The sequence below is a fragment of the Rhipicephalus microplus genome, chromosome 2, assembly GCF_043290135.1.
Source record: "Rhipicephalus microplus isolate Deutch F79 chromosome 2, USDA_Rmic, whole genome shotgun sequence".
Classification (NCBI taxonomy): domain Eukaryota; kingdom Metazoa; phylum Arthropoda; class Arachnida; order Ixodida; family Ixodidae; genus Rhipicephalus; species Rhipicephalus microplus.
The window spans coordinates 253,478,167-253,497,204 of NC_134701.1; the positions used below are offsets into that span (position 1 = coordinate 253,478,167).

Below are 19,038 nucleotides of genomic sequence, written 5' to 3' on the forward strand. Positions count from 1 at the left end.
GATGCCAAACACATTTTTTAAAACCAGCCATTAATTTATGGCAACGTTAAAAAGGTATCACTTTTCTTTGTAACGAGACTCGTTGAATAATGACATGTACTTTGTCACGCAAGCAATTTTATTGTTTCATAGAAAAACAGCAGTTATATATACACAATGCATTTGTCATCACTGTAGCATCTGCATGAATACAGTTCAAGCATGCTGCACCTAAGCTGAGATGAATTATTCTCAGCTTCCACAACAAACCCTGCAACGTTAATGTACAAGCGAGCAATCGGCGACTGCTCCTTCAGGTTGTACTTGTGAGGAGACATTCACACTATTCTTAACGGATGCGGTATCTTGCGGACAGGGAAGTTACAACCACTCCAGACTTTTTTTCGCATGGCCGAAAAAAAGGGGAGAATTGGAAGCAGTTTATGAAATAAAAGAGAGGTCTTGCATGGCCAGCTCCATAAATATATCACAGTAATATTGCTCTAAATGCAGAGAATCCCCCAACCCCGTTTCTCTGCACTGCAGAGTTCCAGTGAACCACCATTTTCCAGAGCCTCCAAAAACATGACAATCTCCACTTATAGGCAGCACTACTGCCTTGTACGCTAAAAAAAGTGTAGAATGTTAAGAGATTTCAAATGTGAGCAATAAGGTGCCAGGCTCAAATAAGAAAGAGAAGGAATGAATGGGCTCGTATTACACCACTTTGCTTACCCTGGCCGCGCAACACAAAGGGCGAAGACATGAGACAACACAGTAAGCTAAATGACAGGTCTGCAATGTTCTATAACTTTGGTTTGGAGCACTGACAGGTGTAGCAGGAACAGTTCGGAGCAAATTTGTCAGTTAAGTCTTGATATTATATATGGATGACTTAGAATCTGCAGCATTTATAAATCGGCCAGCACAAAGCTCCAAAGTGAACCACATATGGAAACAATGCTCTATAATCCAAAATGAACCAACACGACACCTAATTTCAGCAAATTCCCAGAGAGAGCTCTTTTCCAGTTTGCATATGGCAACGAGGTCACTAGCTTCAATCCATTGGCACCAGACTTTGAAACATCTGAAGTATATTTACTTAAAGGGGACCAGCATGACTTTTCTAAGTAGTCACTGAATGACTTCACTGGAGTTACCGGGATTTGTTTCGCACTTTAAGGGTGTTTCGCCTCTCCTTTTGTCCCGACAAGCGTGACAAAAGCTACACAGCGGGACGCATCGTGAACTTCAGCACTCTCTTCTTTTTCTTTAATGCATTGCCTTTTGGTGTGATTAAGAGCGCCTTGTGCTGTGCCGTTCAAGCACATTACAGTATGCACCAGCATGTGCTAGCACCTCGAGGCAGGCACGGTAACTATGAAGCTCACTAATGCTCAAATCAGCCAATGGTTGTGTTGGACTCGCAGATGTTGGGCCCGTCAACAATGCAATTTACCAAGATTACAGTGATTCGAAGCAGTCTTTGAAACATAATTGTCATAGAGTGTGCAGCACTCTAAAAAGTGGCTCACATGTTAACAGGATCCTCGAACACTTGCAGTGTTTACTGACAATGTTAAAAAAAGTGTTGCACGGCCCCCCTTTAAGGAAATGTTACACTTTATCCAGAGTGCTGCCTTGCAGCTACGAAATATTTTCTCTGGGATACCACCTGCTGGCATGTTGCAAATTGAACTACAACACATACAACTGCTCACATCAGAACAAGCCCAGCTTTGAGATGAGTGAGAGACAGGGGACAACACAGAACATCACTCTGCCAATGGGAGCAGAGCAATGGGAACGATGCGCTTATTATTTTTTTGAACTAAGAACCAGGAGTACACACCATTTCATCATCGTAAAAATAATTATGAAAAACCCATTGCAAAATGCTGCTATTAAAAAATATAAAATGCGCATGGGCACGGCTGCCTATGGCGTGGCATTTTTCAGTAACAACCGTCACTCCAGTCGTCATCCGGTTCTGCAAACCTTGATGGCATTGCAGCATTCCTGCTGAAGGCAGGGATTCCAGACCTGAGAGTGAAGTGCAGTAATGAGCAACACTAGCCTTCATTTTTCACCAATTAAAACAATAAGTAATAAAGGTTATGAACTGTGCACATGGTGCAATAAGGGCCCAGCAAAACTGATTACTAAGCATGTGTCATTTAGTGTTCGCCCTCCTATATGCAGGTTGTTTTAATAAATGCTGGACAAAGTTCAGCTTTTTCGAGATATAGCGTGTTTTCTCCTGCAGGTATAAAGGGACCGTTGATGAACATATCAGAATTTTCTGTAATTTATTACAAGGAGCTGGACACTATATTGCAATGTAGTTAAGGTGGTACAATGCTGCTTTGTATGCACTCTAACTCCCTATGACAATTACAAATTAATTAGACACCTATTACACAGTTAATTATGATAAGTTGAAGAAAATGCTGCCAAAAGCAAATGAAACATTTCTTGGTGCAACAGCCATCAAAGAAAAAAAGAGGTATGAGACAGTCAAATCGATATATAGCCTAGGTTTTTTGTTTTTTAATAAAGCTAGCATGTTAAAACAGAGCAGTCGTATTTTTGTCCTTTCCTAATTCACCCTATATGGCCACAGTATTTAGCAATCAAGCCAAATATTGTTAGCTTAGCCCAGATTGACTTAACTTAAATAAATTTGGGAATAAAATAATTAAGTGCAAGCCCAATCTCTAGAAAATCATAAATAACATATTCTTGTTACTGCCCTTCACCAAATAACAAAGTCTCAACAACCCGGAACACATTTTTGAAATATTTTGGTGTGCTGACACGCCGACTTCAGCAACAGCATAAAATGGTCAAGCATCAGCGCATTCACTTCATCGCACTGTTTCAGGGGAGCCCGTAACACCCGACTAATCCACGTTTCACTTTATACTTATGAACGAGAATAACCTACAGTACCAGACTATGGTAGCGCATGACAGCAGTGCACTGTCTGCGTGCCATGAAACGCGCACATTGAAACCTGTATTTTCCAGAAGCATGCTCCACTAAGCAGACGCTTAAACACAAAATAGACCACAATTTATCCTGCACACACTCCCATTTCAGTTTACATTTTCGTTACATCCTCCCAAGGCACAGCTTAATCGCAAGACATTTGTGACACTTTCCTCTCTCATTTATGGCAAATAGAAGCACGATCAAAAGCACGCATCAGCTGCCATTTCCCAGGCAGCGGCAACTTACAACAAAGCTCGTTCTCTTTAGAGCGCAACATTCCATGCATCTACGTTCTGCATAAAAGGAAAAGAAGACCGTTAATGCAACTGCAATCAAATAGTGCATGCAACTATCAAAGCACACACGCAAACAAAAAGGAATCAAGAAACCAGGTTGTCACACTCTTGACCAGAGTAGCACTCCCATGCAACCACACCATGGGCCCAACAGAAGTAACACCTACATTTGAGAAAAATGGCCATGGCTTTGTAAAGAACCTGGTGAACATGTCCCTTCAATGTGCCTCATTCCATAAACTTTACAACAGCATGTAATATCGCTCTAAATATTCGACGAAATGTTGTGCCTCCACCAATGTGCATTCTTGCGAGTTATTTGATAATCATGCAATCATTGCTGTTTCATTTGAAAAATGAGAATTTTTTCTAATGACTAGCAGCACAACAACAAAGCTAAATGTTCCTTGCAAGGAAAAATATTTACAACTTAACCTCAACTATCTTAACTGAGTTGCGAGGAAAAAAATATGAAGTACAAAAGGAAGACACCTGAACATGGTGCACGGTGTCTTCCTTTTGTACTTAAAAATTTTTTTTTCACGCAACTCAGTTAAGATGAATTACCAACTCGCCCAGCAGACCGTGCTTCTCAACCTTAACCATACTAGTGCAGTCACAGTAAAGATTGCCCACATTAGCACAAACCGGAACTCCCATAAGACAGAAGAACACAGAGCTAGCGGAACATACATTGCTTACTAAGCAAACAACATTCACCTGGTTTGTACCAATCGAATAACTGCTATTCAATGAAGCTATTTCTTTGTAGTCCGTTGCCTAGAACTTGGTTGTAACTAGTCTTCTTTCCTGCAAGTTAGCAGTAAAGACAGCCTTTCATTTTGTTAACGATAAGATTGAGAGGTGGGGTGTGCACAAACACTGAAAACACGACAACCGCTGTCATGATGCAAGCTGTCCCATTTGTTACTGCTGTAATTAATGTCCCTAGTGACCTTGAGATGCCTTCTGTACCGAAAAAGTTATACCAAAAATAGTCATCAAAATTCATTTATTAAACTCCCACTCCCCCCCCCCTTTTTTTTGAGGATGTCAAGAGACATTATCTGTGATGCCCGGTAGTGTGGTACTTTACTGTAAATGTCAAGGAAAGAGAGCAGTTGCGGAGTTACCTTAGTTGGTTAAGTAAAGTTAGCAACTGGAACGTAAAGGGCCCCTTACAAAGGCCTAGAAGAAATTTTAGATACATAGTGGCAGTAGTTTGTCCGATGAGCATTATGCCGCAAGAACTTTCTCATTCGGTTAATTACGAGCCGAGAAAACGATGCAAGGAGGTGAGCTCGAAACTCTTGCCCCTCGTCCCACATAGCCTCCGCTAGCCGAATCTCTTGCCCGCCCTTTCCGGCATCCGCGCTAGAGGAGCACGTCATGCCCATTAAGAGCGCCCGCACATGACGAGCCCGAGCAAGCCGAGCCGCCGAGCAAGCGTGCAGCATTGTTTTGCTGACCAGCATTACTTTGTGGTATACTGACTCACCGATCATCAGGCTTGCAACCCATTACCGAGCACAAAAACTGTAACAATTCACAGGCACGAGAGCCAGTGCTACGAGCCAGTGCCGCATTAATGTTTACTTGAACACGGTAGAATGAACGAGGATAATGAGTGCTTGAATACGCCAGAACATTACTTTCGTTTCCAAGGCTGAAGTCTGCTTAATGCGTTTACCGCGGGGCACCACAGGGACACGAACGCATGCAAAACGGAGGCACATTAGCCCCATTATCACTGCATTTTACGGGAAAAAATGAAACAGATGTACACATTCCCTTTTATTTTATATATTCATATATAACTTTTATTCATATATTCCAGCAACCAATTGCAAGAACTACGTATGTAGTGTGAAATAATTTTAACCTTGTCACGTGCTACTGTTGGCGAAGTGGTAGAGCACCTTTGTCCACGGAGAGGACAGACTTCACAGTGCTACCGTCTACATTCGGCGATTCTATTGTGTACGTCATCCCCCTTATTCTTTTTTCACGAACATGAATTTTCAATGTCGCAACGTGGTCCTGTGTTTCCTTATTTCCGCGATGCTACTATTTGTACAATACCGAATGCTTTGCCATGGGACACGTATTGTTAACCTGCAATTATGGTTCAAAAATTTGGTGTTATTAACTACTGATCAACGTTTCCCCTTTTCAAGTACAGTGGAATCTCATTAAACAGGAGTTCCATTTACTGAGAGGGGAACAGGATTGATGATTGATACGTGGGGTTTAACGCCCCAAAACCCCCATATGATTGTGGGAGACAGCTTAGTGGAGGGCTTCGGAAATTTTGACCACCTCGGGTTCTTTATCGTGCACCCAAATCTGAGCACAGGTGCCTACAGCATTTTCGCCTCCATCGAAAATGCAGCAGCCGAGATCAGAGATGAAGAGGGGTGAAGAATATGAGTATGAAATCAATCTTGTCAGAAGCACTTCTTCCCTTTAAGCAGCAATTCTTGTTAAGAAATTCCGATTCATTGAGAGCCCACTATGCAGTTAGGGTTAACATTAATTACAATTAAGGTTCAGGCCTACCAAAAGAAGAGCTATTCAAATCTGCAATGAGTGCCGCAACCTCTACCAATCTAAGAAACTTCCTCCAGGCTAGCTATTTCTCGCTCTCCAAAGTCATGAGCCCACGCAGAGACCCTCGAAACACGGGGAGTTGCTGCAGCCGATATTTCAACAAACAGACTAGTTTTTTTCAAGTTGCAGTTTCTAGGAGGATAAGTCTGCGTAGCTCTATCAACGTCCTGTGTTGCAAGAATTTTTCATTGCTGCGATTTCATATTCCCCTACACTTCTATTTTGTTCAAACACCAAGCAGAGAACTTCTGAACAGTTAATAGCTACGCTGAATATCTAAATGTAAAATGTGATAAAAACACTGCACAGCGGTAACCAGAAATCAACACACTCATGTCGCCCAAGCTTCAGCACAGTGCCTATAACAAGAAAAAAAATATCTTTTACACATGCAAAATAGTCCCACCATCATAATGCTCAATAACTCCTGAAGTAAAACAATCAAATACAGTAGGACATGCACGCCAGCCTCATGTGCATAAATTTGCATACATACGCATATACATCATAGTTGAGCAGTACTGTTGAACTCCAACTGACGACACTTGTGTAGGACATCTGTCTATATATGTACACTGGCTGTCCCAGCTCACTCGAACTAAAAACAAAAAAAAAACAAAAACCATGTGCTCTGGGAAAGTTCTATGTGTTGTATATTAGCGGTAGTCATGTGTGCATACAATCTGTACTTCGATTGATTGATTGATTCGTGGGGTTTAACATCCCAAAACCACCATATGATTATGAGAGACGCCGTAGTGGAGGGCTCCGGAAATTTCGACCACCTGGGATTCTTTAACGTGCACCCAAATCTGAGGACACGGGACTACAACATTCCCGCCTCCATCGGAAATGCAGCTGCCACAGCCGGGATTTGATCCCGCGACCTGCGGGTCAGCAGCCGAGTACCTTAGCCACTAGACCACCGCGGCGGGGCAATCTGTACTTCAAGGTGAACATATTCGAGAGATCTGTCTGGCTGGATAAAAATTTATCCGAACAGACTAAACTCTCCAGTCACTTTTAGTCCAAAGTTTGTAATGTTAAAATTAAAAGCTCCCGTCAACTTGAACGACACTTGGGTCATCAACACAGAAGCCAGCAGCACACAAAAAAAAAGACAGTTCATAGAGTCCTGGCATACCCAAACAACCCCTGGAAAGGTTACCCACTGAACAGGGACATGGCCGAGTGTATTTGTGCACGGTCTGCAGAACCCGTAGAGAAAACACCGCAGCAACAAGGATGGCGGGAAGAACGACTGAGAAAGGAACGCCACTAAAAAAAAAAAAATAGTCGCTAGCTTCGGAGCCGGCCAGATTTCTTAAAAAGGGACCGAATCAGTCCCAAAATGTCAGGTCAGTTCTTGGTCAATTTTAACATTAGAAACTCTGGACTAAGAGAGGCTTGAGAGTTTTGATTTTATCCGTATAAATCTGCATTTTTCGGTAAATGCTAATTAATTAACTTTAATTAGCTAACTTTCTAGTTTTTGCTTGAATCCGTAATATATTAACTTTATTTTGTTCATCTCAAATAACACCAGGAACGACCTTTTATTTGTTGCCGAAATCTGCCTGTATTTTTATTTTTTCAAGAGAAAGCAAAAGTGCACAAGACAGGCCAAATAATAAATAGACGCACAGTGGTGCGCCACTACTCTAATGCTTCCAAGCGTTCTTCAGTACATGCACAGCTGCATTCGTTCATAACCCTTTTGTTCGGGGCTTCACACTCAATGATAGATGCATCAGCGGAGTGTTTTCATGTGTGTCTATGTGTGTCTATCTAATAGCATGACGTCCTGTATAATGAACGAATGCGGCCATGCATGAATCAAAGAAGGCTTGAGTAGTGGCGTGCGCCAGCACATCCATTTCATATTTGGCATGTTTCGCATGCTTTCAGTTTTTCTTTAAAAAAAATAAATGGTTGATTCTGGATTTATTTGAGCCAAGGTACAGCATAAAATTAATATTTTACTTATTCAAGTAAGAATGTAGTAGTTGGCTAGTTCAATAATTAGCAGTCAGCCAAGAAAAAAATTGGCCCCATACCTGCATGTTACACTGGAAATGTCATCAAAAGACGAGTCTTGCGTCTGCAGAGAGTGAACAAAACGCTTATTTAATGTTCTGCGCAAGAAAATCGGTGAATGGTATTCTGGAGGCGCTGCGTCAGACTGCCTCGAGCATGCAGCGGAGGCGAACGAGCGCATCAAGTCACGTCACATGTGAAACATGAGCGCTATCAGGCAGTTATCTTGAAAAACTAAGCGCGCGGAATGCCTGCCTGTCTTGAAGGTGATCGCAAGGCGATGGGTAGGTGCTGCCACCGTGTCGTCTTAGCAAAGCATTGAAAACTCTTGCCTTTTCGTGCAAGCGTTGCATTATCAGCGCAGCCCGATAAACACTACGAGCCTTAGAATTATGTATGCCTTTTCTAGTATAAAGCACACATACAGCATATTGACGTGTTGTTATGGTACCGCAGATATGCGCAATAATCGCTTTTCAATTGACAATCACACAAGTATGAACGCTAAAACTTGAGCAATATTGGTGGGCGCTGGGGATGGGGTCCGCCGTTTGGGGTATCATTTGATGTCGAAGTACCGTTAAGAGCGAACAAACAGACGAATGTGCAGACATACAGACCAAAATTTTTGCGTTGAAGGTCCCCAAGAAAGACTATCGTCCTTGAAAAATACAGGTATGTACACATGACTACCACTATAATACATAACAGGAAGTACCTTACTAGAGCACACAGCTTTTTTTTTTATTCTTGGTCCAAGTTATTTGATACACCAGATGATCTATACCGTATACGTGAATGCTTGTCAAACACGAGTTTTTAAATGTCTCACACCTACTAGCAATACAGCAACATTATATATATATATATATATATATATATATATATATATATATATATTCATACTAAATATTTAGAAAACAAAACAAAGGTGAGGCTTGAAATGATTGTTACCAGTTGTTGAATAAGTCACTGCCCAGCAAACTTTCTGCGTGCAAGACCACCAAAAATACAATGTCATGCATGTAAACACCAACAAAAAAGAGAAAGAAGCAAGCTTTTTCGACACTGTAATCAAAGGGAAGAGCAAAAACAGGAGCCCAGTCATGATGCACACATCAGAGCTTGCCATGTTACCACCAATTCTTTGACAAGCACAACCCAATGCAAATTATGGTGCTTAAACTTTCACTGGACAAAAAGAAAAAAAAATGGCAAGAAGGAAAACCCCCTGGAACTTCTACAAGCTCTTAATTGGGTGTACCAATGTGCCAATAACATACTTCACCGATCTTGCCAGGATGTAAATATGCACCTTCGTAGTAGACACCTCCTCAATAGGAGTACACTTGGAATAGTAACAGTGGCTGACAAATGCCAGCAGAAAACTGGTAGGAAAGAATAAAGCTTTTCGAAACTGAAGCCACCCTATGGTTCATGTAGAGCAAAGTTCCCAGGAAATTTCTTGCCTTCGGACCATTTTTGTTGCTAGCACCAGCAGCAGCAGCAGTGGAATACGTATACCAACAATGCCAGCACCAAACGTCTTCGCAAGCGCAGGCTGGGGAGAAGCAACAAGCCAGTCACATTCTCAGGCACAGTGGGAGCAGTTCTTGCACGGCGCTCACCTCTTCTGCGAACGTGGCGGTGGAATCCGAGAAGGTCGCGGCAGCCCCGACCTCTGTGGAACGGAAGTGGCCGCAGGAGTTGTCGGAGCTGTAGGTGCTGCCGATGCTGCCGGAGGGGCTGCAGGCATGTACCTTGCAGGTGGCGGCATACGAGAAGGGGGCGATGCGTGAGACACTCTCTGTGGCAAGCCCAGAGAGCGCCTTCCTGCATGGGACGTCCTGGAGGCTGAGGAAGGCCCCGACTGTGGTGTTGAGACGGCGGCCACCACGGAGGACGAGCGGGTGCGTGCCGACGTGGGCAATGCGGAGCGGCCTGTGATCTGCAAGTATGGTGGATTATCATGCTTCAACACTTCTATTTCTTATAAGCCACAACATAGAAGCTTTAACCAATCACTTTGACCGTGACATGCACCAAGTTACAGCACACAAAAGCTTTTAGCGCAATATTAGATCAGTAGAATCATCATTCGCTTAGTGGAATAAAGTTTCACTACCAGAAATACTCACTGATTATATACTTTAATTAGTCACGATTTTTTCTCATTTTGTAACTCAATTGTCACCGATTTCTCAGACATGTTGCGTACGCCATATCCTTTGCAACTTATCTTAAATTCACGCTAACTGTTTCAGGTACAGATGGTTGTTCTACAGTTGATGCCAGAGTTGTATTAACCAAGTTAGCTCAATAACCTCTGGGCTATCACAAACTGCATGCTTTCTTGGGCAAATGCTGCTAAGCTAGTAGTTAAAACATGTTTGCTGTCACACATCAAGATCACGAATGCTTAACAGCCTACTTGATTAAAGCAGCAAGAAATGGTTACGCTTTCCGCATTCACCAATCATACATTCTAACTACCCTATTTGCTGCTTCTGCAGCTCAACTGAGCCAAGTATGCAAGTTGACAACGATCTCTCACTTGGTCACGCTATGCATCACACTCGCCTCGGGCTGAGGGAGCTGGCTAAGGTTGTTTCGATGGCTCAACGACGATTGTTGTTGCTTGGACTGGTGGCCAGTTGCGCTGGGATTGCGAGTGCCTAGTCCATTCAGCACCCTGCTCAAGTTGGGCAGGCTCCTTCGCGTTGCACCTGCAACACAAACAGCACCCCCCCTTTTTTTTTTCTTCAGAAAAGATACATATTGAATGCAGGTACTGCTATCACCAATGCTGCCTCATCTTGAAAAGTTCAGAAAGTCGGGTGCAACACCAATAAAATGCTACGATACACAGTATAAAAAAATAATAATATCTGGGTGTTTTTGTGCCAAATTTAGGATATGATTACGAAGCACACCATATTTGAGGGCTCCGGAAATTTTGACCATTTGGCGTTTTCTAACGTGCACTGTACACGGGCCTCCAACATTTCAAATGCATCGAAAAGCGACCACTGCTGCCGGGTTGTACCCGCACTCTTCGAGCCGACAGCCAAGCACTGCAACCTCTAAACCACCATGAGCAACTAGTATAAAGAATACTGTACTTGACATCAACGTCAATGACAGCACGACATTGCAGCATCATCAATATGTTTAGGTTTCCACATTTTCTCTGGGATAGCAGCAAAATTATAAAGCACTGGTGTAAAGTTATACCAAAAGAGACACCGTCACTAGCATAGTATTACCACACCGGCAATGACATGGTAATGTGCAGCTTGGCCTGCCCCGTTATCCCACCTTTGCCAGTTTAATCATCTAGAAAGGTTCCGCAGAGCTGCTTGAAGCATAGGTCCAAGGTTGTAAGTTTACAAGTTATGATCTATCAATAAATACAACAGGGCAGCTTGCTGTCATGGTCACGATGAAACTAGCAGATAGGCAACTTGCTCATACCTTTACTTGGAATTTGAGACATCTGGTGTAGAGAAGAATTGGAGCCATACGGACTACTTCCAGGCGATGGACTCTGGTTCTCCATAGTTCGTGCCAGGGACAACGGAGGTGTGCGAAGTCGTTGCCTTGCATCACCTGTGAATCGTGGATGATCACCGTTAACCAAAAAATGCAAAGGAGAAACTCATGGGCAAGTTGAAACAAACCTTCTGCATTCTGCACCCTGCTCTGATGAACTTCGTGCTGATCATCCAAGGAGTCGTCCGGACTTGATTCAGCAACCCTACCACTAGTTGCTGCACGAAAGAGTCTCGTTAGAGAGATCTTTTAGATAAGCTTCACTTTTGAATCCACATCCCCATGCTTCAAAGGGACCCCAAAAATCAAAATAATTTCTCTGTTAGTAAACTACTCTTTCACAATTTCGAAATCTCCTTGCTTGCCGCAAGAAGACACCTGGTGAACGCAAACAGAAAAAGCACGAGGCAACGTCACCTTAAAATTTCCACGCCAAACACCATAAAATCATAGATTTTGATGGCATCTAGTATTTCGGCCTACTAGTTCCTAATCAGTAAAAATTAAGTAGATTGCCCTCTAATGGGGTCAGAGACTTTATATTCCACATTTAAGAAAATCATGTTGAGTGAATGTTGCTGTTATATGAAAAATTCATTTTAAAATTCCCCAACATCATGGCAGAACCTTTGGTGCCTAACTTAAAAATGAGAGAGGCCTCAATTCCCTTTTCTACTATTAAAGCTGTAATGGTGAAACAACTATGGTGGAATCAACTTCAGAGGTCCATTCCTCCTCAAAGGCGGATGCACACAAGCCTGCACCAATAGGTGCGCACCCCACCCTAGACTGACGTCACGAGCCGGACGGCCAGTGACAACACATTCGGTGAACATTGCCGATTGCATGGCCAGGACACATCTTCAGCACCAGAGGTAATTGGCAGTCGCGCTTTGATTGTCTAGGTGGGGCCTCTTCGGACTTCTCAAGTTGTATCTGATTATAGATTGAATTTTTTCAGAGCAAAATTTGTCAATCTAAACTGATTCATTGTATCCCATCAATGCCTCTTTAAAGCTCTATAAGAAGCCACATGCATGTCTACACAACATTATGACGCTATAATGCAGTGTATGGAATCCTATATTTAAGACACCAATATCATCAACAACAATAGTGCACCATCATGTTTCATTTCCTAGATTTTCTGCGTAACAGCAACAAAACAAAAATAATGATTTAAAGGTAATGCAAAAGATGTAGTACAGCAGCAGGGCTTTGCAATATTTGTGCAGCAGAAGTAGTACACATTGTTTATGAATAAAATTGTGAAGAGCTAGTTTTGGAACATGACATAATGGCACTAAAAAAAGCTGTGAGCTTGCAGTAAGCAAAGTGAACTGCCCTACAAGGATAAAAACTCAGTAGCCAGAGGTTTTGCAAACAAGCAGAAAAGAGATCGCAGAATGAAAGTCACGAATGTAACAATCCATTATCTCCCTGGTCCAAAAAGTTTGTATGGCATTAAAAAAACAAACAAAGTACGCAAGCTGTATGACTGGTTATGAAGGACAGTATGAAATGTACACACAACAACTCTTCACTTCCTTTCTTGAGAGCTAAGGGCAGTCAATCTGTATCAAACAGTGATGATAAAGTTACATGTAAGTGACTCTTTCAGCAAAGCTACAGGGTAGGTCTAACCCAAACCTTGAGCAGTCAGCCTTTACAAATTCACTTAGCAACTCGGTACTGCCTCATTTGTTTATATGGGCCACATGAAAACAGAAAAGGCAATAACACTGGCATCCAATCAGGCAAGTAGTTTACTTACTGGATGTTCGCTTCGGAGAAGATATGGGAGAGCTCAGTCTTAAACCTGAAGCAAAGAAGATGGGTTAAGAGGAAATGTTAGCAGCCTTTCAGCATTTTTAACACACTGTTTCAACAACCAGGGCAATGTATTAAGAAGCACTTGCCGAGGTGGTTAACAGGTTATTGCAGATTACTAACTAGAATGCAGAAAAATAGCGCATTTAGGAAATTGTGAGCTAATGTGGTAAGCACTAGAGCACATCAGAATGGCAATCACTCATGTAACTAACAGGATAAATGGTTTCATAATTGTCCTTATCAGACTTTCATTAACAAGCAAGTTCCTTGCAAAGAGATATATGAGCACTCCTAGCACCTGCATATGGCAAGAGACTTTTAGCTGGAAACAAGCGCAAAAAGCATGGAGCTTTTCCTGCATGTAGTATTACAAAACGTGTAACAAAAGTGCCAGACATGAATCGAGTGAGACTAACACTATCGACACTCACTCTCTTCCTGAAGTCGAGCGATCTCGTGAACACTGACAGGTGCACGGGGTAAAGTTTGTGATGGGACCACTGGTGGCACGGAACTATTTGGCGAGGCCTCCTCCTGGCTTGGCGACACAACTTCCGGGCTAGCCACTGGCTGTACGGCTGGCCGAACGGGCAACTCCCTCGGTGATCCTGCTTCCACAGCGGCAATCGTCGGCATGGCCTCCAGGTCAAGTGCGGGCCGTCTCCTCCGTGGGCGCGTGAATGTGCGCGAATCAAACGTTCTGCTTGGCCCTGGAAAAGAAATGCAGTGAAATAACACTGCCTAACTAAATCCTAACTATGCTTGCCATATTGTGAGAACATCGGCTGATGGGAAGGGGGCTGAATTTTCGCATAGAGAACTAATGCGGTAGCAAGGTATATGCAAACGCTCTTAAACTTAGTCATGCAAGTTTATCAACCATGGGTTCTTTTGCCATTAAGGCTACTTTAACCCTCTGCGGTTAAAACAGCTGCAATGACCCGTGGTCGGGCACTTCTCGACAAGTTGTTTCATTGTTGATTCATCAGCAGATTTTCTAATTGCATTATGCACAATCTCTAAATGAGTCAGCTAAACTCCTTTCACTTGAGCTTTGATTTTTTTTTAGTTTCAGACCAGCATGGATAGGAAGTAGGGTAAAGGTGTTGGACAGCAAAGGGCACAGCACCACTAAGTGATACAATCAGGGCCGTAACTAGAGGGAGGTTGAGGGGGTTCTGACACCCACCCCAAATTTTTTAATGCCTTAACTTCTCAGGTGATACTGAAGTGTTTAAACGCCTTCACATCGACCACCAATAGCCAAAGTTGGCCGTTCTACACGAAAACACCCCCCGAAAAAAAAATTCGAAGTATACGCTACGTAGATGACCACACTCATTGAAATGTAAATAGAAGCAGGCGAATAATAGCAGAGCCTTAGATAACTGTGCTAAGTGCCTGACATCTGAAGCCTGTACCTAGACACTGCAAAGGATAGTTTAACACACCAACTCTAGCAAATTTTTTCTTATGTCTTTCAAACATGGTCGCATTATGCAACACTCGCTAGCATACATGAACAATTTACACAACATTAATGCTAGGGGATGTTTTATCCCTTCAAACTTAGCCTTGTTAGATAAAACTAATCATTAAACAGTATATATTTTGAAGTAAGCAAGGCTTCAAAGATACTCCAAGCATGCTGTAAGATTGAATGATACATGTAGGTAGCACAATGCAGTCCTAATTTCTAGTTCTCAGAGCATAACAAATCAAACAGTGCTTGGCATGAGCACATTCTTTTAATGCAACAACAAAACTTCATTCCATATCAGGCATTGATACAATGCTGCAGAAAAGCAACAGTGTTTAAGCGAGAAGATGACATTATCATTTCAAAACATGTTTGAGAAACCAGGCTCTAGTGAATAACAGAACAAATCACTACAGCAAAATATAACAAGTGCTTTAACCTGTACAGTCATTCAGGGCAGATCTCAACAAGCGGATTAAAGGATTCCGTGCAGCACCTCTCATGCATGGGTGCAATCATGTTGACGCAGAACATGCATCAGGGGAAAAAAAAACAGAAACAAACCATACGAAGCATGACAAGACAACGTTGAGATTGAGTCTGGAACAAACCTGAATTGCTCTTAACACAAGATAGCATCTGTCGTAGTTTTTCGGCAGTTGACGCCACTGAAAATGCAGCATTTTCTGGGATCAGCACAACAACCAAGCGAGATAGTGATGTTCAATAAACGTTGATACGTTCACTGATATGGGGCAGGTTATTGAACTCGAAAAAACAATGCGGTATCATGTTTGCCAAGAAGCCCCACTAGAGTTATTTACTAAACTTAATAGTACAATGAATAAGATATGCACAGCGTGAAACATGTTGGCGCAGGTTACTCGTGCCACCCTGCACTTCGAGCCAGTAAGACGCCTTCGTTATAATTTAGAGTCCCTCTAAACCAACGCAGCTTACCAATTACTAGAGCACACTTTGGCATGCACGATCTTTTTCGTTTTTTCGTATCGCTAACATTCGGTTAGCGCGCAGAATTTACGCTTACTGTTTTATAAAACGCGCTATGTCCACGCCCGTTAGCAGGCATCATTTATGCAAGCGGTGTCGAGACGGCAGGTATCCGGACAACGCCTAAAGCATTGCTTACACATCGAATGCAGCGCCGAAGTAAACCTCGCGTTAACACGTACGGTACAGACAGATCGCGGGAGGAGTGACTCACATTGCGTGATTTCGTCCAACTGGTCGGACAGCGAGGGGAGAGCGCTGTTGACAGCGACGGCTTCCCTGGGCTGTACGGCCACCCTTTCACGGGTGGTGCTGGTCAGCGGAGCAGCCGTCGCCTCGCCGGCTCCCGTCTCTGGCGGCTCGTACAGCCTGCGCAAGGCCCGAAGAGCACGCGTCCATCTGTCACAACACCCGCGGCCGCCACTACGATGCAGCTGTGCATCACAATAGTGTGCAAGGACAATCAGGCATGCGGCGGACCGTGACCAAAACCCACAGAAGAGAGTTGAGGGGGCGTAGTATGGAGAGCACACACACACACAGCCGCGCGCGGCGGCGTACATCTCGATTTAGAAAGCGCGCATAACAACGAAACACGCACACTCGATTGTCGCGCATCGGAAAGAGGGGTTGCTCCTAATTTGGGAGTTCGGTCTTACCAGGTCTCGTCGTCCAGCTCGGACATAAACTCGACGTCGATGATGCCGAGGTCCTCGAGCGAGCTCTCTTTGGAGGACTTCTCATTGCCTTCGTCCGACATGCTCATGTTGAACGACTGCTTCAGGTCCTTGCTGTTGTTCTCGACCGTTTTGCACGGGGACAAGGACCTGAGGTGCTGTTGGCTCCGGCGGAGCTGCTTGTTTTGCAGCTCCAGCTGTCGTACCTTATCCTTGAGCAGCCGCATCTCTTCCTGGGGGTCGAGCGCGAACGTGGACGACACGTCTTCCATCACGCTGTTCATGGTGTCGTCCTCGCGCTCGCGCTAAACTGCTCCCGGAGCACGCCCGTCAGCGCGGCCCAGCAGTAAACGCGGCGGCGGAAAGGAAAGATTCGGCAGGGCGGAGCACTTGCCACCATTCATCCAACTGGTCCGCCGGAACAGCCACAATCATTACCGCTACTTTTTATTTGCATTATGCGAAGATGACGAAGAGACGACGAAGACCCGAAACACGCCGAAACGGTTTGATCGCCTTAGGGGCTCGAAATCAAAAAAGTGTATCATCCTGAAAAAAAAAATAACACATTACAATAATTATTCATTCTATTTGTGCCGTAGCTCAGTCTATATGCGCGTTTCATGACGTACTTATTCCAGTGCTTGTTCTTGTTCATTGTTTGTTTACTGTAGGTATCTCGAAGGCCATGCAACGTTAGGCGTAGTTTAGAGTTTGTTTACATCAAAAAGAAACTATGGCGCTGCAATTGTATTAGTTTCGGTTTCGTCAGACCAACGCCTCCTTTGGTCAGACGGTCGTGTTGAAGTATTAGTACAGTGTCTAGTATATTTCTAGACACTGTAGCATTAGATAAATCTCCACCCTATAGAAGGTTTGGTATGATCGACATCGTGAGCTGACCAGAAAGAAAGAAGGGTAAACGTGGGAAAGGAATTAATCAGGCGAGTGTTAGATTTGCTACCCCATTCTCGTCCCGTGAATGGAAATGGGGATCATGAAGAAAAAAGAGAGAGAAAGAACACATGCACACACTGGTGGTAGAGGTGGAAAAAGAAGAATGGAAACGTAGGGATAAGCTTCAAAGATCTTTTGGGCGACAAAACAAACAAATAGTTGTTGGGCCAGTTGGTAATCTTGCGTATAGGTGAGCGAGAACGCTGCTTCTGCACTACCCTGTGCAAGAGGGATAAGCTCCTTGAACTGGATAGGGTGTCTGGTTTGCTCCTTTAAACAGAGGAAGAAGAAGTGAAAAAAAAAAAAAAGACTGAGCTGCTTGAGCGAAACCAAATGTTGTCACAAATGGTGCCACAGGTTGGGCCCTATTTCTGCATTTTTGGTACTGAACTCAAGATCTTGGTTTACTGCTCATCGAAGCAGGGACAATGAAAAAGACAAATTGCAGACGTCTTGATCTGTTTTTACGATGGTCCCAGTTTGCGTTTGTGCACTACATCAGGGTCATTTTGTCAGGACCAACTAGCTGAATTTCGCTAGCCAATCATGGCTGCCTTGAAGTATATGCTAGACACTATAGTTGAGCAGTTCAAGTCAGTGAAAGATTTTGACAATAAAACCATTCTGTGTGGCAAAACACATACAACAGAAACCTATCAGTCACAGAAGCAATTAATCTACATGCAGACATGTAGGGTAAGAAACGAAATGAAAAACAAATCAAACCTACAGGAAGTCATTTCTGAATAGCTCTGTCCAAAATAGCAAATACAGTCGACTCTCGTGAATGCAAACTTAATTGGAGACCCTTGAATTTTGTTTGAATTACCAAGAAGTTCTCACATATGATTCTAGGCAAGGTGATACCACATGTCATGATTAAGCTGTCAGAAATTTTTCCATGGTTCGTTATGATTATACATAAGCATGCAAATTTTCAAATAGTTACGGGAAAGTGGTTAGAGATTTTCTGGTATGGATATACAAAAAGTATGAATTGACCAAATGATGTAGTTTGAATTAAGCATCTTTTGAATGTATTAAAAGCACAGCTGGCTCACCGAAAATTTGAAGTTTGTCTCAACCAACGGAAAGTACGAATTGAAAAGGGCTTGAATTATCTAGAGTCAACGATTTGTAGCCAATTCAAACGACCAAGTGGGAGTATTTGCACGTAGCATGACCCTCAGAATTAAACATCTGTTTATGCTTTTTGGTGCCACATAAACCTGCATCAATGTAGCCGAGTGCCGTTTTTCCACCTCCAGTGTAGCCAGGATGAAGTGCAGCGATAAGACTGTCAACTTTGCATAATCATAGTTCAATAAGTTTCCCTTTTCTGTGAATGTTTCCCATCTAAAACAGATGCAGTTAAACCTACAAGCATGTGTATGCTATGATTTGAGCAGTAGCACTACAGCAGCACATAGGTAAGACTTATTTGCTTAGCTATAAATGATCATGTTGCATAATAAATTAAACATGACTAGAAAAAGTTTGGCAATATTTTTCACAGAGAACAGCAGTGTAAAAAGTGTGCTATTTAAGTCAAATTGATTTCATGGAGTCATCCTTTGTTTTCTCGCTGACCAATGGTCCTTTCTTTTGT

At 43.1% G+C, this 19,038-nt stretch overlaps 1 protein-coding gene across 5 annotated transcripts; it reads right to left on the reverse strand.

The window, feature by feature from the left end:
• Positions 1-100: 100 nt before the first annotated feature.
• LOC119170106 (uncharacterized) lies at positions 101-17,057 on the reverse strand. Of its 5 annotated transcripts, none has more exons than XM_075879825.1 (11): positions 16,455-17,057; positions 16,010-16,164; positions 15,396-15,452; positions 13,736-14,014; positions 13,246-13,290; positions 11,600-11,689; positions 11,394-11,528; positions 10,474-10,645; positions 9,548-9,867; positions 3,223-3,269; positions 101-2,025 (listed from the first exon to the last, which is right to left on the reverse strand). In XM_075879825.1, exons 1-11 carry the CDS (start codon positions 16,754-16,756, stop codon positions 1,963-1,965), a joined length of 1,665 nt encoding a protein of 554 aa, XP_075735940.1. In that variant the 5' UTR covers positions 16,757-17,057; the 3' UTR covers positions 101-1,962. The 5 variants fall into 5 exon arrangements, with proteins under 5 accessions (XP_075735940.1, XP_075735927.1, XP_075735941.1 ...); XM_075879834.1 differs by having other exon boundaries at positions 1,936-2,025; positions 10,500-10,645; positions 16,455-17,049; XM_075879812.1 differs by lacking the exon at positions 3,223-3,269.
• Between the last annotated feature and the right edge of the window lie 1,981 nt (positions 17,058-19,038).

What these genes read in the sequence shown, in the direction of transcription:
- LOC119170106 (XM_075879812.1), bottom strand. Translation starts at nt 16,756, where the DNA reads ATGAACAGCGTGATGGAAGACGTGTCGTCCACGTTCGCGCTCGACCCC. An exon ending in CAGGGTGCAGAATGCAGAAG is followed by an intron (nt 11,529 to 11,599) that starts GTTTGTTTCAAC and finishes CACGATTCACAG; the next exon opens with GTGATGCAAGGCAACGACTT. An exon ending in CCGCCACGTTCGCAGAAGAG is followed by an intron (nt 2,026 to 9,547) that starts GTGAGCGCCGTG and finishes CTTCACTCTCAG; the next exon opens with GTCTGGAATCCCTGCCTTCA.